This window comes from Lissotriton vulgaris, chromosome 12 (assembly GCF_964263255.1).
Source record: "Lissotriton vulgaris chromosome 12, aLisVul1.2, whole genome shotgun sequence".
NCBI lineage: Eukaryota > Metazoa > Chordata > Amphibia > Caudata > Salamandridae > Lissotriton > Lissotriton vulgaris.
Window position 1 is genome coordinate 108,045,833 of NC_141700.1, and position 26,449 is coordinate 108,072,281.

The window sequence follows — 26,449 nt, forward strand, 5'->3', positions numbered from 1 at the left end:
ATGTTGTTGTGTTGCATTATACGAGGAGGGGTTGTCGGGGGAATTGTTTTGAATTCTATGGAGTGTCCGAATTGTATCAATTGCAGCACCCATCAGTCGGTTGTAATTGCCTTCCAATTGTGGAGGTAGTGGGTCAGGTTTCCTCCAATTTTGAAAGAATGAGATGGTGGAGGGACTGGCTGCTGGAAAAGGTTATTGGCGTTTGCCAGTGGTTTTCTTTTGATTTTTCCCTCTGTAGTTGGATTTTCCATAAGAGGTTTGTCGACCTTGATGCTGCTGTAGCGACTGGAATTGTGACCGGCCTTGATTATAGGAATATGAGGACCTGTTTTGATAGTTTCCTCTGTAAGAGGATTGGCCTCTGCCTTTGTTCCCTCGAAAGGACTGATTCCTGAATTGAAGTGTGCCAAGTGTTCTTGCTGTGTCTGTATCCTTTTTTATCGCTTGCAGGGCCTCATCGATTTTTTATCCAAATAGGTGTTGGCCGTCGTAAGGCATGTTGAGGACTTTAGCTTGTACCTCCTGCCGAAATGAGGTAGCTTTGAGCCACCCCTGCCTTCGCAATGCTGCTGCCCCTGCCAGCTGCCTAAACCCCATCATTGCTATATCCATAGCAGTCAATCAGTTCAGAAGCTGATGTTTGACCCTCTTTGAGTAGGGATTGAACCTCCTCTTTCGTGTCATCTGGTAGCTCAGATAGATACGGAGAAATGTCTGCCCACAACTGCCTATTATACCTTCCTAACAGTGCAATTGAATTTGCCACTTTCACTGTCATGGCTGAGGTGGTAGAGAACCGTTTTCCAATGCTGTCCAGCTTCCTGCCCTACTTATCTGGTGGAGCTGTCACCTGCGAGGATGGGTTCCTAGCATTTTTCTGCGCCGCCTGAGTGACCACCGAATCCGGCTTGGGGTGACCTGTAAGGCAAGCTGGTGCTGTTGATGGGGCTTTGTACTTCTTATCCAGCATTGGCACAACCGCCGATACTGAGGCTGGTGTTTGCATTAATTGCAGACCCTGCTCCCATATGTGATCGATAATGGGAATGGATCTGGCTGTCTTCTTAATCGGGTCTTTAAAATCATAAAGAAAACAGTCTGTTTCCTGAGATTCCATAGTCATATGGAACCTTTTGGCCGCTCTCTCTACCAGATTGTGGAACCCTCCTATGTCTGCAGGTGGTGAATCTGAGCTTGCGGGCTCAGGCGAGGCTGGAGAAGAAGCTATATAGTCCACATCGTCCCCGTGATCGGATTGGACCTCACCCTCTTCTTGTTCTACCTCCTCATTGTCAGGAGACGGAAGATCTTGTACTGGTTCCCTTTCCTGACGGGACACTAAGGGCGGTGGTCTAGCACGTGGAGACGCAGTCACCTTAGTTGTTGATGGAACCGGTCCCACTGCCTGTGGGGTGGAAGAATCTGGAAACCGTTGTTTGTAGTCCTGGATAAAAAACCTTAAGTCTGATACTATGGACGCTGGTAGGCATACCATTGGTGTGATTTGCGTCTGGACCGGTGATTGAACAGTATGTTCTTGTGTAATCTCCACCTCATCGACCTCATCGTCAGTGCTTTGGCACTTCACCACCAGGTGAGATGGACCCGTAGCCTGCATGTCCTGTTCCTCATCTGAATCTTCATCTTGTAGAAGACAGGATGGTGGCAATTTTTGTACCCCAATTCGGATACGTTAAGTCTGGTGTAAGCGCCTTTTTTTACGGTCTTTACTGTGTGTGAGGTTTGTTGTAGACCATCTCATCTGTCAAAACCGGGACCGACGACGGCAGGGTCGTCAACGGCATAGTAGCCGCGCTTCCCGTCGACGGTGGAACCATCTCTGACTGCTTCCACAGTATAGTCGATGATGTCGTCGCCGGCGCCCTCGTCGACGGCAACTGCACAGATGCAACCTTCGTCGACGGCATCACCGCCATCGATGTCTTTGTCGACGGCACACCCGTCGACGGCATACCCGTCGAATAGAGAATCTTTGTCGACGGCAAAGGCGTCGACGTCCTTGGCTTCGTCGTCGACACTGACATCGTCGACGAGATTTTGAGCGTCGACGACTGGTTTTTAATGGGAATAATCGACGACACAGGCTTACCAGCCGACGACGATGGAGTAGTCTTCGTCGACGATGAATACGCCGACGACGCCGTCGTCGTTGACACTGACGTCGTCGAAGTGGAAACATGGACAGGAGACACAGTCTTCTTTTGCGCTGACGATAGCGTCGACGATGTCGTCGTCGACGACAGCGCTAGCTTCCTGGATGCAGGAACTTCTTTGTCAGACGCTGAAGATTTAGCCTCTGAAGACTTTTTAGCAGTCTTCTTAGGAGGAGCGTCTGTAGGGCTAGGGGAAGCAACCCTTGGCCTCTTCAAGGATAATTTAGAGGAGACAGAAGCAATCTCACCGTCCTCTGAAGACTCCGAGTTGTCTCTGGTCTTAAGTTTGTTCAGCCAAATTAAAAGTCGTCCTTCTCTGTCCTTGAGCGTTTTTGTAGAGAATGTTCTACAAATTTTGCATTCCTTTGGCGAATGATCCGGATACAGATAGTATAGACATGTTTTGTGCTGATCCTCAATATGTATTCTTTTCTTATTACAAGAAGCACAAGCTCAGAAGAGACCCCTCTTCTGAGGGTCAGCCATAGCCAGATTGTGATGAAAGTAATACAAAATTGTGAAGAAAGTAGCTAAAACAAGTAAACCTGAGGAGAACTCAGGTGAAGACTCCCTAGCACAACGTGCGGTAGAAAATCTGAGAGACTGAGGCTCCTGACAGGAAGGTTCTAGAAGGAGGTGCTAGCTTATTGGCTCTCTTCAGGAGTTTGGTCCTTTTTACAAAAGGACACAGATAGGCTACTAAGGTGAGGCCCTTAGGCCTACTTTTATCTATATATGTCCATGGGACATTGCTTTTTTATATACCGGAGACTCCCGTCTCGACGACGGGGAAAGATTCAGGCATGTGAATCTATGAAAGACACCCATAATACTGGATAACCCACTCCTCCTCAAACTCTCCCTCCCACCCTCAATAGCATTATTACCTGGGAAGGCATCCTGCAGCTGAGCAGGTGTTAGTCTAGGCACACCTAAGGCCTAGTGAGACTACTCAAAAAGCAAGGTCTTCATCTTCTTGCACAATTCAATCAGTGAGGAGGAGGCTCTTATGTGCAGTGGCAGGTCGTTCCATGCTTTAGGAGCAATGCAGGAGAACGCAGAATCACCAGATCTGGCTTTCTGTATGTGTGGAATTTGTGCAAGTAGGAGCCCGGACAAGAAGGACGTGTCTGTAAGGTTTGTGAAAGCACATGTGATTGTTGAGGTATGCTGGGCCAGTGTTATATAGTGCCTTGAAAGTGTAGGTGAGGAGTTTGAATTGTGCCTTGTTTGCCAATGGGGATCCAGTGGGGCTCCTTCAAGTGTGGTGAGCTCTCTCATATTCTTCTGCCACAAAAACTGGTACATATTGAAACAGACAACATAACTCCTATGTGCTACTTATAGAAAGAAGGTGGTACGCCTTCTCCGCAACTGTCAAGGTTAGCACAAAATATTTCACATTGGGTGCTGCACAACTCTGATAACCATAAAAAGAGCTGTAAGCTAAATAAATGCAATGCTCCAGAGGATGGATCCAAAAGCATGGAAGGAAGAAGTGATTACTAGGTAAGGCAAATACGTTCCTGATAAGAGCCATGACCAATTGTGTCATAATCTTGTGAATCAGAATCAATACAAAGTGCTTAGCAAAAGTATAAACTGATACCCAGGTAGCAGACTCACACATTATTTGGGATAGGTACAATTCCTCTAGTGGAATATAGTTTATGATTACTTAATAGTGGTTTCTTTGCATTTCTAAACATATGAGAATACACAAAACTATCTACTTAGCTATAGATTTTTTGTAAGTGCCATACTCGAACAGACAACCCCATAGTTAACAAATAATTGTTTAATTTGCCTATATTGAATAAGGTGGTCCAGGATCCTGTGGGTGGGAAGGAATATTCAAATGTTTATAGTGTTGATGAAGATTCCTACAAGGGGTATAGGGCAGTTCCATCTAAGTTAATTTCTTCAAATGCAGAGTCAATATCTAACCCAGACTTAAACAGTGATATGGATATGATTTCTCAGGTTTCTAGTGAGCTCCAGAACAGGACATAAAAAAGCTCAATAGAATTCTTGCAGCATACCTGAGAAGCAGCAGCGACTGAATGGAATATGTGCTGAAGTTACTGGGAGAGCAGCAAATTTGAGAAAAACAAAAGCAGGTCTATGGATTTCCCAGAATGACTGTCTGATCTTATTTGCAACTAAATAAACCTTTCTTTAAAGAGGAAAATTAGCTAGATGAGCTCAACACTATAAAGAGTATGTCTCCTTCTCCCTGTGAAGATGACAGAGCTACACCAGTCTGGCTCAACAGGGAGCTCCTGGGATGGAAAGGTGCTTCTGACTCTCCTCATTTCTCACCATTTCTGCATCTCGCAGTTGGGATTACAGCTGTGGTTTATGAAGCGTGCCTCATTGCCCATGCGGTAGCTGTCGATCACCATGCCACTGTCCAGGTTCAAACAGTAGTGGTCACTGTGATTGTGGTATTGCTCAATCATTCTGTTCCTGCAGAGACAAGGAAGGAAAAATGTTACTGATGTTCATCGGTGAAAAAACTATTCTGAACAAACCGGTTAATCACAAAGCTTTTCTGCAAATATGTCCCTTGTTCCTAATGTGACAAACGCCATTTTGACTTAAGATTCAGTCACGTCACTGATTAAAACAGCAATATATATATATATATATATATGTATTATGTATATATATATGTATATATATATACATGTATATATATACTAGCAGCCCGTTCCGACGTTGTCCGGGTATGAAATGCTGCCGGCCAGTAGTAGGATTTCGTTTTGATAGCATTTCTTATCTGTGACAGGCCTGTGAAACGCTCCGATTCACAGTGCACTGCTGATGCACTCAAGAGTGCGCGTTCAGTAGTGTGTGAACTCGAGTTTCCCTACTTTATTTTTCCTTGCAATATTATATAGCGCGAACTCGACAACATGGCATGAGCTTCATTTTCATTTTCATTACAGAAGAACACATTCATTTGTGGTAGGCACGGAGAGACAAAGCGATTTGCCTGGAATCACAGGATGTTGAGCTGATGCCGAGATTCGAACGTAGCTCCCCAGCTCTAAAGTTCGCAATTCTAGAACTTGTGGCTGGAGGTGTGTCTAAAAGTCTATGTCGGTGCTGCCCATCAATGAGAGAGACCTGTGCATTTTTCCAATCGGTGGTGAAAAAATATGAGTATGTTGCTGGAGATGTGGGCCGCCATGCCACCAATGTACTTACCGGGGGAGGGTAAACACCCGAAATTCGTTGTAAATGCATGAATGGTAAAGGCATGTTTTTTTTTTAAATGTTTGGATAAGGTAAGTATAGGTATAGGGGTATATGTTTTGGGGTACTGAGGTATATGTTTTGGTGTGTTTGGGTATTTTAGGGGTTCAGATATAGTTTTGGGTTATTGGGGTACAGGGGTAGCTTTAGGGTTTAGGGATAGTTATGGGTTTTGGGGTACAGGGGTATTTTTAGGGGTCAGGGCTAGGTTTGGGTTTTGGGGTATAGGGGTATTTTTAGGGTTCAGGGGTAGGTTTGGGTTTTGGGGCACAGGGGTGTTTTAATGGTTCAGGGCTAGGTTTGGGTTTTGGGGTACCAGGATATTTTAGGGTTCAGGGGTAGCTTACGGTTTTTGGGGAACAGGGTTATTTTTATGGTTCAGGGCTAGGTTTTGGGGTACAGGGGTATTTTTAGGGTTCAGGGCTAGGTTTTGGTTTTGGGGTACAGGGGTATTTTAGGGTTCAGGGGAAGGTTTGGGTTTTGGGGTACAGGGGTATTTTTAGGGTTCAGGGCTAGGTTTTGGGGTACAGGGGTATTTTGAGGGTTCAGGGGTAGGTTTGGGTTTTGAGGTACAGGGATATTTATAGGGTTCAGGGCTAGGTTTGGGTTTTGGGGTACAGGGGTATTTTTAGGGTTTAGGGATAGGTTTGGCTTTTGGGGTACAGGGTATATTTATAGGGTTAAGATGGGTTAGTGTTTAAGGGTGTTGGGGTATTTTAAGGAGTAAGGGTGGGTTATAAATATGGGGTGCAGGGGCATTTAAAGGGGGCAGGGTGGACACCCGGAGCTCGCTTTTTTTCCCCGTAATCCCGCGACCCGCACAAAGCACACGATATGACACATGGAATGAAAGGCGGAACGTAAAAACATCACTTGATGGACAGAATGCAAAACAATGTCATACATTTACCCCAGTACAGAGATCTGGGCCTAAATCTATTAGATTTTTTCACACCACCGCAGTTCAGACATGACCATATGCAAATTAGCCTTTACCCTGAGCCCAAGCTGCCAAGCCATGTCTTTCCTGGACCGGAATCAAGCATCTTAAGACTGGTTACTGGCTATCAGCTGTCTTCAGTCAGGATAACTTGACTCCAGTGGTGTGGAGAGCATGGAACTGACGTCTGAGCATACCCATCCAACTCGGGGTGACAAATGCAAAAACAACAATTGATGGACAGAATGCAGAACAATGTCATACATTCACCCCAGTACATAGATCTGCGCCTAAATCCATCGTTTTTTTGCACTCCACACCACCCCCGTTCAGACATGGCCATATGCAAATCAGCCTTGACCCTGTGCCTCATGGGAACAGTCCAGCCCGAAGGGCGGAACGTACCACACGCCCCCAGCATTTGTTACGCCCCCAGCACACGCCCACAGCACAATGCAGACACGCCCACAAGGGACTACTTTGCTGGCACGGTTCTTTTACCTTTTAAATGTATTAGTTGGGAGTCTGCATAGCCTATGTCCTTCTGCTGCAACTGCCCTTTCCAACGCTGTATTGGGTGTTGTGATTGGTGCTGTGGTTCCTGAGATTACCCGCCTCAAAGGTTTGGGCTCTCTCTTTATTATATTAGTATGGATACATGTATATATATATATATGTATCCATACTAATATAATAAAGAGAGAGCCCAAACCTTTGAGGCGGGTAATCTCAGGAACCACAGCACCAATCACAACACCCAATACAGCGTTGGAAAGGGCAGTTGCAGCAGAAGGACATAGGCTATGCAGACTCCCAACTAATACATTTAAAAGGTAAAAGAACCGTGCCAGCAAAGTAGTCCCTTGTGGGCGTGTCTGCATTGTGCTGTGGGCGTGTGCTGGGGGCGTAACAAATGCTGGGGGCGTGTGGTACGTTCCGCCCTTCGGGCTGGACTGTTCCCATGAGGCACAGGGTCAAGGCTGATTTGCATATGGCCATGTCTGAACGGGGGTGGTGTGGAGTGCAAAAAAACGATGGATTTAGGCGCAGATCTATGTACTGGGGTGAATGTATGACATTGTTCTGCATTCTGTCCATCAATTGTTGTTTTTGCATTTGTCACCCCGAGTTGGATGGGTATGCTCAGACGTCAGTTCCATGCTCTCCACACCACTGGAGTCAAGTTATCCTGACTGAAGACAGCTGATAGCCAGTAACCAGTCTTAAGATGCTTGATTCCGGTCCAGGAAAGACATGGCTTGGCAGCTTGGGCTCAGGGTAAAGGCTAATTTGCATATGGTCATGTCTGAACTGCGGTGGTGTGAAAAAATCTAATAGATTTAGGCCCAGATCTCTGTACTGGGGTAAATGTATGACATTGTTTTGCATTCTGTCCATCAAGTGATGTTTTTACGTTCCGCCTTTCATTCCATGTGTCATATCGTGTGCTTTGTGCGGGTCGCGGGATTACGGGGAAAAAAAGCGAGCTCCGGGTGTCCACCCTGCCCCCTTTAAATGCCCCTGCACCCCATATTTATAACCCACCCTTACTCCTTAAAATACCCCAACACCCTTAAACACTAACCCATCTTAACCCTATAAATATACCCTGTACCCCAAAAGCCAAACCTATCCCTAAACCCTAAAAATACCCCTGTACCCCAAAACCCAAACCTAGCCCTGAACCCTATAAATATCCCTGTACCTCAAAACCCAAACCTACCCCTGAACCCTCAAAATACCCCTGTACCCCAAAACCTAGCCCTGAACCCTAAAAATACCCCTGTACCCCAAAACCCAAACCTTCCCCTGAACCCTAAAATACCCCTGTACCCCAAAACCAAAACCTAGCCCTGAACCCTAAAAATACCCCTGTACCCCAAAACCCAAACCTAGCCCTGAACCATAAAAATAACCCTGTTCCCCAAAAACCGTAAGCTACCCCTGAACCCTAAAATATCCTGGTACCCCAAAACCAAAACCTAGCCCTGAACCCTAAAAATACCCCTGTACCCCAAAACCCAAACCTAGCCCTGAACCATAAAAATAACCCTGTTCCCCAAAAACCGTAAGCTACCCCTGAACCCTAAAATATCCTGGTACCCCAAAACCCAAACCTAGCCCTGAACCATTAAAACACCCCTGTGCCCCAAAACCCAAACCTACCCCTGAACCCTAAAAATACCCCTATACCCCAAAACCCAAACCTAGCCCTGACCCCTAAAAATACCCCTGTACCCCAAAACCCATAACTATCCCTAAACCCTAAAGCTACCCCTGTACCCCAATAACCCAAAACTATATCTGAACCCCTAAAATACCCAAACACACCAAAACATATACCTCAGTACCCCAAAACATATACCCCTATACCTATACTTACCTTATCCAAACATTTAAAAAAAAAACATGCCTTTACCATTCATGCATTTACAACGAATTTCGGGTGTTTACCCTCCCCCGGTAAGTACATTGGTGGCATGGCGGCCCACATCTCCAGCAACATACTCATATTTTTTCACCACCGATTGGAAAAATGCACAGGTCTCTCTCATTGATGGGCAGCACCGACATAGACTTTTAGACACACCTCCAGCCACAAGTTCTAGAATTGCGAACTTTAGAGCTGGGGAGCTACGTTCGAATCTCGGCATCAGCTCAACATCCTGTGATTCCAGGCAAATCGCTTTGTCTCTCCGTGCCTACCACAAATGAATGTGTTCTTCTGTAATGAAAATGAAAATTGTGCTCATGCCATGTTGTCGAGTTCGCGCTATATAATATTGCAAGGAAAAATAAAGTAGGGAAACTCGAGTTCACACACTACTGAACGCGCACTCTTGAGTGCATCAGCAGTGCACTGTGAATCGGAGCGTTTCACAGGCCTGTCACAGATAAGAAATGCTATCAAAACGAAATCCTACTACTGGCCGGCAGCATTTCATACCCGGACAACGTCGGAACGGGCTGCTAGTATATATATACATGTATAATTATGTAGGGCCAACATTAGCAAAGCCTCAAAATACAGTTAACAGTAAACAAAAGGTGTATGGCTGGGATATCAAGTTGAGCTTCAATGTATTTGTAAAAATATCAGAAGAATATAATGGAGATGATGGCAGGAAGATAAAGGACAAGTGCAAGTACAACGAGGGGAGGAATTAATATTTGTAAGAAAGGATACTGATAATGATTTAATAGCTTATATTTTAACATAACACTTCATACCATGGTGTTGCTTTAAATAGGAGGTGTCACTCAATTTAATTTGCATTCAAAAACAAAAAAAGACAATGAGATTCTTTATCTCATTAGGGTAAGGTGAAGACACCTCTTGTTGGATCACACAAATAAGTTTTACAGATACACACAAACCACGTAGATTCCTTAGTGGTCTTCAAAGTGCAGTTATATTTGTAATATTTGTGTAAGACTTGCATCAGTACTATACAAGAGCTGCTTACTGTCACAGTAACAGCCAGAAAGATAGAACACACCATATATTCTAGCTGGCCTCCTCCGAACCTGGTGGTCACACTCAACGTAGTTTTATGACTAGAGACTGCTTCTCACAGCCAATGCCCTGAATGATCATTGTCTGACCTTCCCTCTGTTTCATATATAGACGCACCCGTTTGGGAGGATACTGGGAGTGTATGCAGGAAGCATTTAAAATGGACTAATGCTGTACTAATCAGTTGCATTCCTATTGCCAGACCCAACAGTGGGGGTATGGCAGAGTGGTTGGATAATTCATATGTGTTGATTGCCTGGTGCACAGTGTTGCCCAGGTACCTTGGCACAACCTGAAGCATCAGAGTATCTGCTGATAGTTAGGCTAGCCAAACTTTACAAAGCTATCCCATCCTGCATGCTGTTAGATAGATCGTAAAGAGCTTTTCATCTAAGGTACTTTGTAAATATATAATGATAAAAGTGCACATTTGTCATGCTTGACTGTCATACAAACTGAGAGACCGCAGTGATAACTGTATTACATTTTGAGGTTCATCTAGTGCACCAGTCTGTGTAGCAGGTGCTATTGTCTGTAAGTCTTGCAGTGTTTTCAGCCAAGTGGGTGCCTTGACCAACAAAAGTTGTCCATGGCTGGAATGTGAACATTTGCTAGAGCCTCGTTAAATCCGACACAGCTGCCAAACAACTGCAGAAGGTGGAGGAGACACACTTTAAACCAAAAGGAAGAGCCCAAACTGATAATGCTGGTTGAACAGAAAGGTCCTGTGTTTTCTGATATTTAGTATGTACAGGTGTATATATTAAATCAATCTACTAATAACAACTTATCTCTTTAGCGCAGGTGTGGGCTACTTTTGTGGAGCAAAAGCATTCTAAATGTTCCCTTTTGACCTTTCCTGTTCTGGTATTAGGGTCTAAGATAAGAGGAAAATAAAGGAAAATGCTACTTACCCTGTATGCATCTGTTCTGGGCATGTATGTTATGTTATGTTATAGTGAATTTGTATCGCGCACTAATACTCTAGTGTGTCCTGGCGCGGAAGTGGGCTGGGGTAGGGGTAGGAATCAATTAGACGGTCTGACTAAACAGATGTGTTTATAAGTGTTTTTTTTAAGAGTTGAAAATCTTGAATAAGCTGAAGGTCAGGAGGGAGCGTTTACCAGGACGCTGCAGCTTTGACAGAAAGCGACTGGCCTCCCATACGAGCTCTGCGGAAGCGCTGGAAAAAAGCAGACCGCAGAGGTCGATTCAGCACATAGAAAGCAAAACGCTTCTTAAGATAGATGGGACCATGTCCATGAAGGGCCCGGTGAGCCAGGGTAATGGCTTTCAACTGTACTCGCTGAGCCACCGGCAGCCAGTGCAGATCCCGTATATTTTGCCGAGCACTGGATCTCCTCGCGGCGTTAAAATGGAGTCTAGCCGCGGCATTCTGTATAATTGGTAGTTTGCGCAGCAGATAGCCAGGCATGCCTATGAACAGAGCATTGGCATAGTCTAGGCTAGACAGAATCAGAGCACAGGCAACCGTCTCTTTGGCCACTCTCGGGAGCAGAGGGAAGATCTTTCTAAGTGCTTTGAGGGTGCCGAAGCAGACCCCAGTCAATTTTTTTACATGGTCGGTGAACCGAAGGTCCTCACTAAACCAAACCCCCAAATTGTTTAGAGGTCCACCCACAGAACGAGGGCGGGGAAGTTTGGCGGCCATAAACATTGTCTGAAGTCCAAGGGAAACTGGCCGTACAGGAGAACCTCAGATTTGACCTCATTACACTTCGGAGAGGCCTGGGCCAGCCAGCAGAATACCGATGCTAGGCACGTCTGGGCAGTGGTATCCAGATCTGAGCCCCTCCAGGTAAATAGCAGCTGAGTATTGTCAGCATACGCTATAACTTTTGCTCCCAGCTTCTCTGCCAGATAAACCAGAGGGGTTAAGTATATATTAAATAGCAGGGGACTCAAAGTGGAGCCCTGCGGAACCCCCGTTGCGAGGTTCCTAACAGAGGAAGAAGAGGGAGCCATGCAGACCTGCTGCGAGCGGGAATCCCCCAAAAATTTGACCCACTCCCAGACCAGGCCCGAAATGCCAATCGCAGATAGCCGGGCCAACAGCAGCTGGTGGGGCACCGTATCGAAGGCGGCAGAGAGGTCAAGGAAAATCAGGGCCGCCTGCCGCCCCTGTCAAGACACTCCCTGATAGCCTCTGACATCTCCACAAGAGCAGTCTCCGTGCTGTAGGCAGATCTAAACCCCGACTGTGCTGGATGCAAAGCACCTGATGATTCCACAAAAGTCTTGAGCTGCCGAAAAGCCATTTTTTTGCATACCTTCACCAAGGCTGGTAATAGCGAGATAGGCCAGTAATTGGCAGGGACCAAAGGGTCAAGTGAGGGTTTCTTCAGAAGGGGTAACAATTTAGCCTGTTTCCATTGAGCTGGAACCAAGGCAGTCTGAAGGGAAAGATTAACGATGTCCACTACTACTGGGCAAACCTCCTCGGCTACCCCGGCTAATACCCGAGCCGGGCAGGGATCGGAGGGTGAGCCAGACTTAAGATGGCTCACCACTTAGAGATGTAGATTCACATGCTTTTCATAAGTCTGCCATCTAGTGTTGGGTCTGGATGTTTGCACTTTGTTTTTGTTCGAAGAAGTACTTTCCAGTCACGAGGTAGGTGACTCCTCCTTTCGGTGATAGTGCGCATGGGCAGAGACTCCATTGTTAGATTGTTTTCCCCCAGAGGGTGAGAATGGAGTTAATAAGAGTAGAATAGAGATGTCCATGTGTATGTAACTAAGTAAGATATTACTGGAACAGGCACATGTACCCGGGGATGTCGGAGGGTGCATGTGAATCTATGGCTCTACATGACAAGAACAGATGCATACTGGGTAAGTAGCATATTCGGTTCGAGGCATGTAGATCAAAAGCTTTGCGTAGACTATACAGCAGTAATTTCCCAAAGCGGTGGCTAACCTGTATCTGTTGCAGTGGTTTGAAATAGTGTACGTAGAACTGCCTGGTCTACATTAGCTTCACGTTGTTTGAGGTTCAGGATATGTAAATTAGCCTGCGTCACCCCCCGTTCCAACTCCCCCCTCAAGATTACTAATTTCCATTTCAGCTTCAACAATCTCCTTATTACGTTCCTTTTTAACTCCTGCTATCAATGACAAGGATTGTCCCCTGATAACTGTTTTAAAAGCTTCCCATAGAGATAGTGATGAAGACACCGAGCCCTCATTATCTGTAAAATAATCACTGAGTGCTTTTATAAGATCTTTTCGTACTTTGGGTTTACGCATATACCAGAGGTTAATATGCACAATCCTACCGGCAAAGTTCGGGGCAAAAGAAAACCTGATCCGTAGCGGAGAGTGATTGGAGATCCCTCTAGCAAGGTGAGTTGCCTCAACTATATGAGATGCCTGAACCGCCGGGACCAGGCAATAATCCTGCCTGGAAAGGCTGCCGTGTGCCCCCGAATGAAATGTATACTGCCTTGCCTCTGGGTGAAACAGTCGCCAACCGTCTACAAAACCCATAGCGTCAAGGAAGTCCAGCATCCACCTCTGGGCACGTCCTATCTCTCTTGAAGGGTATCTATCTAAGAGCCCAGAAACAACAGCGTTAAAATCCCCACCCAGGATCAGAAACCCTTCCGGCAATTCCATCAGCATTTTCCCCAGATCAAAAAAGGAAGTAGGCTGCAGCCCAGGGGGAATATAAACCGAAACCAGAGTGAGCACACGCCCCTCCCAGCGACCCGAAATCCCAATGTATCTACCCTTGTCGTTCTCCCACACAGTGTCAATAACCAATGGGAGTGCCTGCCGGACCAGGATACCCACCCCTCTGGAGCCGGAACTGAAGCCTGCGTGCGCCACCATCTTGTAGCCCATTCTGTGCATCGCCATACAGGAGTTTCCAACTAAGTGTGTTTCTTGCAGCAAGACCACATCCGGAGCTCGACGTTTAAGATATTGAAGCACCGTACTGCGTTTTATTTTGTCCCCCAACCCATTAACGTTCCAGCTTAAAACCTTGAGTGCACTACCCCCATCGTCATAGGAAAAAGACAAATGTTCCTCATGTGTCAACTGCATGCTTATCAGATACATTACATTGATGCCGTTAACCAATAACTCAAAACAAAAACAAAAATGAATCGCCAACATTATGGCAATTGATGATACAAAAATGAAACCGAAAATTGGCAAATTGTCATTCCACATTACAGGATAGGTTTTGGCCCCCCTCTTCCCACCCGGCACCCCTGCATATCGCTTACGCGCATCCCCAACTAGCAGTGTGCCTGTCGCCCCAAACACTCTATACTAATCTACAACTAAAAGAGATAGAAAATTGAGGGAGAGCACCGGCCCGCCTGCCGCTTCACCACTCCCACGAATACCAACCCTCCGTACCGAATCCAAATAAATATACACAAAATACGATACAACACAACAAATCAGCAAAGGATGAATTGCACTTTTCCCCTTCTCCCCCCATAGATCCACACCCCAGAGTCATTGCGATCAAATACAATCCTTATACATTGCTCCCAGTCCTCCACCTCTCCCTGGTCCTGGACCTCCGCCTCAGAGGCCACCACACTGTCCAACCAGTCTGATGCCATCTCCGGTTTATCAAAAAACCAGGTCTTTCCATTGAATTCAATTTGGAACCGGGCCGTGAACAGCATTGCATATTTCAATCCTTTGTCCCTCAGTCTTCTCTTCATGGCAAGAAAACTTTGACGTTGTCTCTGAACCATCTGAGTATAGTCCGGAAAAAAAGAGAGGGACGCATTTTCATACTTCAATGGGGGACCATCACGTGCAGCTTGTAAGATTGCATCACGATCCCAAAAGTTCAGCATCTGTGCAATCACGGGACGAGGGGGCGCACCCGGTTTCGGCCTTCCTCCCGGGACTCTGTGTGCACGCTCAGTGGTGAACATGTTGCTGAGACCTTTAAGGGCAAGATGATTAAGAATCAAAGTCTCGATAAACAAATCCGGTGTCTGCCCTTCTGAATTTTCTGAAAGTCCAAGAATACGAATATTGTTACGCCGAACCCTTCCTTCATACTCATCCAGCTTACGATCCATAAAAGTTCTTGATTTCTCGAGGATCTTCACCTCCTGCTGCAATTGGCTGACGTCAATTGTTAGTGCGTTCGCTTGGTTTTCAAGCGATTTAACCTTGTCATTAGTTTTGGCAAGGTCCGTCCGAATCAGCCCTATTTCAATGGTGACAGTGTATAGTTTAGTATCCAGTGCCTCCATCTTCTGGCCAAGTGATGTTCGTACGCCAGTAATGGCCGCCATTAAATCCGCTAGTGTGGGTTCAGTTGGGTCCTCTTGGCTCACCGACGGCTTCTTTTTAGTCTCACGGGGGATTCTTTGAGGACAGTATAGCGTTCCATTTTGTCGACTTGTACGGTGTTGGGCGCCCTAGCGGATCGTGAGGCAGGCTTGTCCTGCTTCGATCGCTCCGCAATGACACCTCCTCACGGTATACACCTGTTACAACGCAACTTTTACAACTACCTACCATTACAACGCAACTTTTACAACGCATACCATTACAACGCATTGCGCTGGGGGGCGCTCTAGGATAGGGAATAAGTTTAATTTACTATCCAACACCTTCCCTAGTGTCCACGGGGACTGGAGTTGGAATAGTAAATTATACTTACCACTATCCAGCACCTCTAAGCGCTATGCGTTGTAATGGTATGCGTTGTAATGGTCGCGTTGTAATGGTAGGTAGTTGTAATGGTATGCGTTGTAACGTCATACATCCCCTCCTCACTCACGTTTCGGCCTTCCTCCCGGGACTCTGTGTGCACGCTCAGTGGTGAACATGTTTGAGACCTTTAAGGGCAAGATGATTAAGAATCAAAGTCTCGATAAACAAATCCGGTGTCTGCCCTTCTGAATTTTCTGAAAGTCCAAGAATACGAATATTGTTACGCCGAACCCTTCCTTCATACTCATCCAGCTTACGATCCATAAAAGTTCTTGATTTCTCGAGGATCTTCACCTCCTGCTGCAATTGGCTGACGTCAATTGTTAGTGCGTTCGCTTGGTTTTCAAGCGATTTAACCTTGTCATTAGTTTTGGCAAGGTCCGTCCGAATCAGCCCTATTTCAATGGTGACAGTGTATAGTTTAGTATCCAGTGCCTCCATCTTCTGGCCAAGTGATGTTCGTACGCCAGTAATGGCCGCCATTAAATCCGCTAGTGTGGGTTCAGTTGGGTCCTCTTGGCTCACCGACGGCTTCTTTTTAGTCTCACGGGGGATTCTTTGAGGACAGTATAGCGTTCCATTTTGTCGACTTGTACGGTCTTGGGCCCCCTAGCGGATCGTGAGGCAGGCTTGTCCTGCTCCGATCGCTCCGCAATGACACCTCCTCACTCAATCCGGATCGGAGATGAAACCCACACTAGATCAACTGCCACCTCATTGTCAGGGCGTCCGTGTATGACAATAAATTAGTGCGGTACCACCAAATGAATCGCACCCAGGGTGAAGTTGTCAACGTCAAACACGCACATAAGCATAAGGATGAAAAATTAGGTAGATTGCACCATTCGTCACAATATGCGAGGTGTATGTATCCTCTGAAGTATCAAGTCCATCAAGTTCATCAGCACACGTCGACGATCATTTTTGGGTTCCGGACCAGGACATCATCCCACTCGACCCCGATGTTGTTCACTTTCGGTCCGGTCTCCACGTTGACGTGAGGTTCCGGCTTCAGTCTCGAACAGGTCCCAATCCTCCGGGCGAGATAACTTAGGATTCCGGGCGTGTAGAGGGATCAGGAGAGGAGGTATATTGGTTTCTCAACTGCATCGGTCCGGAGGTGACATTTTAAGACAGGATAAATTACAGGATATCGTAGCTAGGAGCGAAGATCAGCGGAGCCGAGCCTTCACACGACCATCTTGGTCGACTGCTTGGCTCCTCCTTTTGGAGGAATTGTTAACGTACGTTTAGCTTTCTGGTAACATATTTGTATGCATTTAACAATCCATCTGGCGATCCCTGATTTTGATATGGGGTTGCCTTTATGTGGCGGTGAAAAAGGCACAAAAAGTTGTTTTGTTTTACGAAAAGTTTGTGCCCTTTTGATATAGTACAGTAATGCTCTTTTGACATCTAAGGTGTGTAGAGCTCTTTCTGCTACTGTTTGAGGCTGCGAGAGAAATACGGGCAGCTCAACTGATTGATTTAGATGGAATGGTGAAATGACTTTTGGTAGGAATTTAGGATTAGTATGAAGAACCACTTTGTTATGATGCATTTGCAAAAAAGGTTCTTGAATGGTAAATGCTTGTAGTTCACTAACCCTTCTGAGAGAAGTAATTGCTACTAGGAAAGCTACTTTTCAAGTTAGGAATTGCACTTAACATTTATGTAATGGTTCAAAGGGAGGACCCATTAATCTTGTAAGAACAATGTTCAAGTTCCACACTGGTGCCGGTGGCGTTCTGGGAGGAATTATTCTTTTGAGTCCTTCCATGAAATCTTTTATAGCTGGTACTCTAAAAAGAAATAGATGTTGTCTATTTTGTAAGTATGCTGCAATTGCAGCAAGGTGTAGTCTGATAGACGTATAGGCTAAATTACACTTTTGAAGGTGTAATAGATATCCTATGATGTGTTGAATAGACACGTTGAAGGGATTTATCTGGTTGTTTTGGCAGTATATGACAAAGCGTTTCCACTTAGCAGCATAACATGCTCTAGTAGTGGGACGTATAGCTTCTTTAATAATGTTCATGCATTCTGGAGGAAGGCTGAGGTAACCAATTCTATGACCTCAGGAGCCAGATCGCTAGGTTGAGCTGAGCTGGGTCCGGGTGTCCGATCTCTCCATGGTTCTGTGTTAATAGGCGTGGAGATAGGTTTAGTTTTTGGTGTGGTACTACAGACATCTGCACCAGCGTGGTGTACCACGGTTGTCTGGCCCAAGTTGGAGTGACTCGAATGAGCGCCAGGGAATGTTGTTGTAGTTTGCGTACCACTAACGGAAGTAGTGGGAGAGGAGGAAAAGCGTACGCAAATAGTTTTGACCAGTTCATCCATATCACATTGCCTTTGGACAATGGGTGTGGGTATCTGGCGGCAAAGCTTGGGTATTTTGCGTTTTTGTGGGTGGAAAAGAGGTCTATCTGAGGTTGTCCCCACATTTGAAAGAACGGATGAAGAACTTGCGGATGAAGTTCCCACTCGTGGATCTGCTGTGTTTGTCGACTTAGCAGATCTGCCATAGTGTTTTGTACTCCTGGGTCGTGTTGGGCTAAGAGGACGATCTTTAGCGGTATAGCCCATCTCCATATCTGCTGTGCTAACAGAGAGCTGCAGAGAGTGTGTTCCCCCTTGTTTGTTTATGTAGTACACGGCTGTCATATTGTCTGTGCGGACTAGGACAACTTTGCCTGACACTTGCATTTGAAATGCTTTTTGGGCTAGAAACACAGCTAGCAACTCCAAATGACTGATGTGGAGTAACTTCTGTTGCGGTGTCCACCTGCCTTGCATGGTGTGATGCAGTAGGTGAGCTCCCCAACCGGAGGGATATTACCTCCTGTCTGAGTAGTGTTAAATGTTCTTGTGACATTGGACTTTGCTTGGGTGGTATGTTTGGGGGGTGGATGTTAGTTCTAGACAGTAACCTGACTGAATTATTTGAAGCATCCACCTGTCTGATGTGATGTTTTCCAAGGCTGGCAGGTATTGTTGAAGTCTTCCACAGACAGGAGTGGAATGGGACAGGGGAAGGGGAAGGGAGTCATTGGGCAGGGGTAGAGGCAGAGTGGGAGTTGTTATTTTTACCTCTGCCTTTGTTATTGTTACCCCTGTAACCACACCTTTGGTAGCCCTTGCTGCAAGTGGACTGTGTAGGGGCTTTGTACCAGGTAGAAGCTGTGTCCGAAGTGTATCCACTGGTGACACCTCGATAGGATGAACGACGAAATGAACGTCTGAGAGCCTGCGACTGCAGGGCTTCCACAGATTTGGCGGTATCTGTATCCTTTTTCATTTTTTTAAGTGATACATCCACGTTAGGTCCGAATAGGTGTTGCTCATCAAAGGGTTGATTAAGAATGGCAGTTTGTACTTCAGGTTTGAACCCTGATATGTGTAGCCAGGCATGTCTACGTAATAGGACGCTGGTGTTAACTGCCCTAGAGGCAGTATCTGCTGCATCCAGTGCACAACGAATAGAGGTGTTTGTGATGTTTTCCCCTCTTGGATAAGTTCATTTGCTCTATCTTTGTACTTATCAGGGAGGTGCCTCATTAATGATTCTAATTCGTCATAATGTGCCCTGTCGTATTTGGCTAATAATGCTTGTGTATTGGCGATACAACACATGTTTGCTGCTTGAGACGCTGTTCTTTTCCCGGATGCGTCAAGTAGCTTAGACTCTTTATCTGGTGGTGGAGCTTCACCTGATGTTTGTGAGTTTGCTCTCTTGCGTGCATTGGAAACTACAAGTGAGTCTAGTGGTACAGGACCTTTAATATATGATGGGTGTGAGGGAGCAGCTTTATATTTTTTTCTCTATGCGAGGGTTAATGACCCGAGTTCTGACTGGGTCTTTGAAGACTTCAGGAGCATGCTTAATCACTCCTTTAAGCATTGGTGAAATGGATGAGGACCTTTGTGCACTATCAAAGGTATCCACTAAGAAGTCTTCATCTACAGGGTCTGTATGCATGTCTTCCCCATGATATTGCGCAGCCCTGTGAATTAATTGATTGAAACCCATAGTGTCTTCTGGTGGGGAAGCCATCCTGAGGGACATTTGGGACATCTGGGGTGTTATAATCATCCCACGGGTCAGGTGATCCTGTAGGATTAGCTGGATCAGGCATGTTACCCCCCATGTCATCAGAGCTATCATCCCTGTTGTCATCGTCTGGTATGATAGAGGATGCTGGGGAATGTTGTGGTATGGGAGAATGTGGTGATGGTACAGCTGAAAGAGAAGGGGAAGGCAGTCTTAGGGGAGAGGTAGCCGTTACGTTACATTAAAAACATTTATACCGCGCACGTTCACCAAGCGGTTTCATGGCGCTCTTGACAAAACGGTAGCCATGTCCTTCTTCTTTGAATGCGGAGCTGGTGTGTCCAGTGGTTGCTTTTTTGAAGCCAAAATCAGCTGTCCAGTGATTGGATCTTTAGCTAGAGTCTTTTGAGCAGGGTCTGGATAAGGTAAGTCCTCTGCAGGAGGCAGATCTTTTGGTGCAGAGGAAGGTTTTGGCACCTAAGCGGGTTTGTTTTGGCTTTTTGGCAATGTCTTTAACCAGAGAAGCAGGAGTCTTTTTCGGCTCTGAAACTTTTTTCGGTTCCAGTATGTTTTTTGGATCCGATGGTTTTTTCGGTTCCGGTGATTTTATGGAATCCGTAGCGGGTTTGCTTGGTTCCGACCTGGGTTTCGGTGCCGAAGGAGTAGTAGTATGTTTCGGCGCCGATGGTTTGGATGTCGGCGTGGCCGGTGAAGTTGTCTTTTTCAGTGCCGGTAAGTGTGCGCCGGCACCGTGCGAAGACCGAGTCGCCTGAAGGCTTCATTAGCTTCTTAGCTGGGCCCGAAGGTGGGGAAGTAGAAGCAGTTTATCGGTGTGCACCTGAGGGCGAGGGTGTGACCGGGGCCTTCTTTGGGTGTGTCGAAAAAGGGTCGTGGTCGACCGTCTTACTTACGACCCACTGTGCTGGAGTGATGTCCTCGACTTCGGAGTCTTCTGCCTCGGAATTGCTGTCAACGTTGTGTTGTTCTGAAACGTTGATGCCTTCCTCGAAGATGTTGACTGGAATGGAAGCTGAAGATCGAGCCATTGTTCGCCTCGCTCTTCGGTCCCGGATAGTCTTCTTGGAGCGGAAAGAGGCAGAAGCGGAACAGTCTCTGGCCTCATGCTCCGGGGAGAGGCAAAGGTTACACACTTCATGAAGTTTGGTGTGGGGAAACTTCGACCCACATTGAGGACACTTTTTAAATGGCGTCCTTTCCATGAGCTGGAGTCGAGGCCTAGTTAGGCCCGAAGGCTGTCGACGACGACCGGAATCGAAGTTTTCGCTGTTGAAGAGTAGGGTCGACTGGAAAAGCGTTCAAAACTTAATTTCTGTAAGTTGTTGAGGATTGCGCGCCGAAGGAAATCGGTTCCAACACGGAGCGCTGGAAACACATCCGAGCCCGGTGGCAGAAAAAAACAATCTGGGGATGGAGCCGATGCCCGTGCGCAGTAGCATTCAAAGGAGGAGTCACCTATCCCGTGACTTCCAAAGACTTTTCTACAACAAAACAATCTGCAAACATCAGAGCCCAACTCTAGGTGCCCATCTATGCATAGTGTGTAATCTGCAGCTCATAGGCCTCAAACACAATGTTCACTATTGTTCACAGTAGACTTTTTTATGAAACCATTTTGATAATGAAGATTTTATTAGAAAGACTGTGATCGTGTATGCAGGCAAAGTTATTATAATATTTATGACCACTACAAAAGCCCAATTAGAGAAACAGGTGAAAAACGCTTGTGTCAGAGTGAATGAAAAAGCAAGTTTTTAACAAGTTATTAACTATCTCCTTAACTACTTCAGCTATTTCATTTAATGTTCCATGGACATAAAGGCAGCTAAAGAAAAAGAACTGCCACACCATGCAACTCTCAGATGGTTCCTGGATAATGTACTTCACAATTTGGGATCAGTTAAAAGTTGCCTGCCTATGTGTCTAGAACTTTGCTGATTGGAGATGGTGCAATGTAAAGATTCTTAGTGAAAGGAAAGAAAGGACTGCTATCGTAATTTTGGTCTCTCCACTATGTATAACTAAATCCATTTTCGGAATCAAACAGATGATTATCATTTTAGTCTGCAAAGATCATACTAATGCAGAGTAAGACATACCAAACTTGTTCAGAACTAATGTGATACCACTACACTCACTTCACCGAGCACCGCAACTTAGCTGGGTGGTGATTCAAACTACTATGACTTAGGATGAATGACTTATAACAGTGGCAATATTTGCTGATTCAGCTCTACAAATATCCCCAGGATCAGAAGTCTAATACAATATTGCATTTAGGGTTACATCAAGCCTGGCATTGGCCTACTGTGTGGCATTCTTTGAATCAGATTTTGCCAAAGAGCACAGTTTGACTGAACGAGTCTCTCTAGAAGAGGTTGTTACTTTATTACGTCACTGTTAATTCCAGGGTGGGCTATATACTATATTCACCATCTCTAAATGTGAATTTAAAAGCATCCTATGCTGGAGAATTTTACTTTTTCACTCCACATCTGAGCTATTTTTAGCGGCATCTGTCTCTGACTGACTGTGTCACATGCCTCCTGCTTCACAGCGAAGACCAGGCTGACAGGAGACACTAAGAAGCAGCTTCAGAAGCAGAACTGCACAGAGCTTCTGGCTGGGTTACTACATCAACACATTAACCTACTAATAAGCTGAACTGACAGGAGGCAAACAACAAGAGGCTCTTACAACGTCACAAGGTTATCAATACTCAGCATTTCATGTCGCAACCATGGACAGAATAATTTCTAGTCTGAACAGGTACATGATTCAAATAGCTTCCTGAAATACGGTCCTACTGCAGTTAGATAGAACATATATCCCTCCCTCACTTCATGAGCAAACAAAACTATGCTCCAATGCATACAATGTCACTGATATGTAACTGAAATACATACATATTGATACAAGTGGTTTATTCTGAAACACAGTCTGCTGGGATGGATTTGAAGTGTTGGATCTAAGAGGTTTATATTTACCATGAGTAGGAAACTCAAGTTAAAAGATTTCTAATGAAGACCTTTTTTATTATAATTTAATACATTAATAAAAGGTAAGAAATGCGTTACTTACCTGTAACTGCAGTTATCCAGTATTGGTGTCTTTCATAGATTCACATGCCTGAATCGTTCCCCGTCGTCGAGACGGGAGTACCCGGTACATAGAAAAGTAATGTCCTATAGACATACATAGAGAAAAGTAGGCCTAAGGGCCTTGCCTTAGTAGCCTATCTATGTCCTTTTGTAAAAAGGACCATATTCCAGAAGGTAGCCAAGTAATGTCCTGTAGACATACATAGAGAAAAGTAGGCCTAAGGGCCTTGCCTTAGTAGCCTATCTATGTCCTTTTGTAAAAAGGACCAAATTCCAGAAGGTAGCCAAGTAATGTCCTATAGACATACATAGAGAAAAGTAGGCCTAAGGGCCTTGGCCTTAGTAGCCTATCTATGTCCTTTTGTAAAAAGGACCACATTCCAGAAGGTAGCCAATCAGCTACCACCTCCCTCTAGAACCTTCCTGTAAGCAGCCTTAGTCTCTCAGATTTTCGTACGCACCAAGCTAGGTAGGCGTAACACATGTTAGAGAGAGAGAGGTGAGACCTTCCAGGGGAGGCGGGAGGGTTGCATGTGAATCTATGAAAGACACCAATACTGGATAACTGCAGTTACAGGTAAGTAACACATTTCTTATCCAGTATTATGGGTGTCTTTCATAGATTCACATGCCTGAATCAGAGTAGCAAGTAATACATTGTGCACATTTCTGATGGAACAGCATAAGCAGTCTGAGATAATACATATCATGCGACTAAGAACCATCAACAAGTAACAAGAAGTAAATAAATGTGCATACCAGTGAAGGATGGTGGGAAGGAGGAAGGCTCACCTCACTGGAATAGGTGACGAAGCACAGCCTGGCCCTCAGCTGCATCTTGCATCAGTTACGTATCCAGGCAGTAGTGCCTGGTAAAGGTGTGTGGCGACTTCCAGGTCGCTGCCCTGCAAATGTCCAGTATTGGCACTCCAGCAAATAGCGCGGCTGATGTGGACACAGCTCTTGTAGAATGAGCTCGGACTTTAGATTGTAATGGCCTTCCTGCTTAGTCATGGCAAAAGGCAATTGCAGAAGATATCCATCGTGAAATGCTTTGTTTGGAAAGTGGCATGCCCTTTCGTGGTTTGCTGAAAGCGATGAAAAGCTGATTTGTTTTCCTGAAATGTTTTGTTTTGTCAAGGTAAAACTTAAGACACCTCTTTAGGTCCAAGGAATGCAGGGATCTTTCAGCTGCAGTACTGGGATTTGGGAAGAATGATCGGAGTACTAATGGTTCATTTAAATGGAAGTCCGACGGGACCTTAGGAATAAATCGAGGATTCGTTCTTAGAATCACTCTATCTTCCTTGAACTGCATGAAGGGATCTTGTATGGAAAGAGCCTGTAGTTCGCTGACCCTTCTAGCTGAGGTCAGAGCCAATAGAAGGGCTGTCTTCCATGAGGTATATTTGAGATCCGCCCTATGGATTGGTTCGAAAGGATGTTTCATCAATTGGTTGAGTACCACATTGAGATGCCATGTTGGTGGAACTCTTCTTGGTCGAGGGAAGGATCTGTAGAGCCCCTTAGGGAATTGCTTTATTAACCGGTGAGACCAGAGAGAGGGCCCTTTAGATGTTCTCGTAAATCGGGAAATTGCTGCCAGATGAACTCTGATAGAGGCATGCGCAAGTGCCGATTGTGCCAGGTGTAACAGATATGGCAATAGCTTTTCTGGAGGAACCCGGAAAGGATGGAGATCTTTGTCCTTACACCAAATGCAAACTCGTTTCCATTTTAAGGAATAGGTCTTGTTTGTGCTGTCCGCTCTTGCTTTCGCAAGGACCTCCTTGCACTCCTGCGGAATGTCTAGTTGGTAGAATTCTCGGTACTGGAAAATGCATTTCCGAGTGACCGCAACTGGGGATGCCAACTTGCGAAGTTGCGGCATTTGGCGTTCTCCCTGGTGGCAAAGAAGTCGATCTGCGGACTTCCCCATTCAGAGAATATGCGATTCAGCACTTTCTGTTCGAGTTCCCATTCATGGGACAGAGATCTCTGTCTGCTTAGAGCATCTGCTATGACGTTGTCCTTGCCTGGGACATACTCTGCTGTCAGCGTGATATTGTGGAGCACTAGCCAGTTCCAAATTTTCTGCGATTTGCGAGATAGTGTTAGCGAACGCGTCCCTCCCTGCTTGTTCAAGTAGTGCATTGTCGTGGTGTTGTCTGTTCTGACAAGCACTGGGGAGTTTGTGATGCGCGGGAGGAAGGCCTGCAGAGATAGGAAAACTGCCCTCAGTTCTAGGAGGTTGATATGGAGCTGCCGTTCCTGGTCCGTCCACTTGCCACTGATCTGTAATTCTTGAAGGACCGCTCCCCATCCGTCTAGAGAGGCATCTGTAGTTATTACGTGTGGAGTTGCAGGTAGCAGGAATGGTAGACCTTGCGAAAGGTTCTTGGGCGTCCTCCACCAGAGCAAGGTCTTGGATATTTGTTGAGTGATCACGATGTGATCCTCGAAAGAGCCTGTGCTCTGAGTCCACTGCCTGGTCAAAGCCTCTTGCAGGGGGCGCACCCTGAGCCGACAGTGTGAAATAAGCAGGATACATGAGGACATCATCCCCAGAAGGGACTTGAAAGTACGGACCAGTATGGTTTTCTTTGAAGCCCCTGCGGTGGCCAGATTAATCAGCTTGTGCTTCCTCTCTTGAGATGGAAATGCTTTTGAACATTCCGTATTCAAAGTTGCCCCAAGAAAGGTAAGGATTCTGGAGGGCTGTAAGGTAGACTTCTTGTGATTGAGCGTCAAGCCCAGTTGCTGGAAAATTTTGAGACAGGCGTTGGAAGCCTCTGCTGCGCCTGTTATAGATGGTGCTTTCACCAGCCAGTCGTCCAGGTAGGGGAAGACTTGGTGTCCATGCTGTCGTAGGAAGGCTGCCACAGTGGAGAGACACTTGGTGAAGATTCGAGGTGCCGATTTGAGGCCGAATGGGAGGACACAAAATTGGTAGTGCTGACCCGCTACTGCGAATCTGAGGAATTTTCTAAGGCGTTTGTATTCTCCAGTGATCCCAAGATCTCTTGGATAGTCACCATCCGAAACGATTGACTCTTCAAGAATGTATCGAGTGCCCTGAGATCTAGGATGGGCCTCCATTTTTTCCGTTTCTGTTGTATTAGAAAGAAGCAGGAATAAAATCCCTTCCCTTTGTGAGCTGATGGTACTCGCTCTATTGCTCCTTTCTTTAACATTGAAGAGATCTCTTGCAGGAGTAATCGTAGGTGCCTGTGTTGGAGCTTGCGAGGAGGAGTTGTCGGTGAATTGAATTGAATTCCAATGAATGTCCGTATTGGATCAATTGGAGCACCCACCGATCTGTAGTTATTGATCTCCAATTGTGGAGGAAGTGTGTTAGTTTTCCTCCAATTTTGAAAGAACGAGATGGTGGATGGACTGGCTGTTGGAAACGGTCATTGGCGTCCGCCAGTGGGTTTCCTTTGGTTTCTTCCCCTGTAGTTGGACCTCCCGTATGAGGTCTGACGTCCTTGTTGCTGTTGCCGCTGCTGGTATTGCGATCGGCCTTGGTTATATGAGTATGAGGATTTGCTCTGGTATGATCCTCTGTAAGAGGGCTGACCTCTACCCCTGTTCCCTCGAAAGGACTGTTTTTTAAACTATAACGTGCCAAGTGCCCGTACAGTGTCCGTATCTTTTTTGA

At 45.9% G+C, this 26,449-nt stretch overlaps 1 protein-coding gene across 2 annotated transcripts in view; it reads right to left on the bottom strand.

The window, feature by feature from the left end:
• The window catches only part of ASH1L (ASH1 like histone lysine methyltransferase), an 820,515-nt gene that overhangs the window by 395,119 nt on the left and 398,947 nt on the right, over positions 1-26,449 (bottom strand). For both annotated transcript variants that reach the window (XM_086947410.1, XM_086947409.1), the window contains exon 11: positions 4,497-4,643. In XM_086947410.1, coding sequence (XP_086803536.1) covers positions 4,497-4,643 — 147 coding nt within the window. The remainder of the gene's footprint in view (positions 1-4,496; positions 4,644-26,449) is intronic.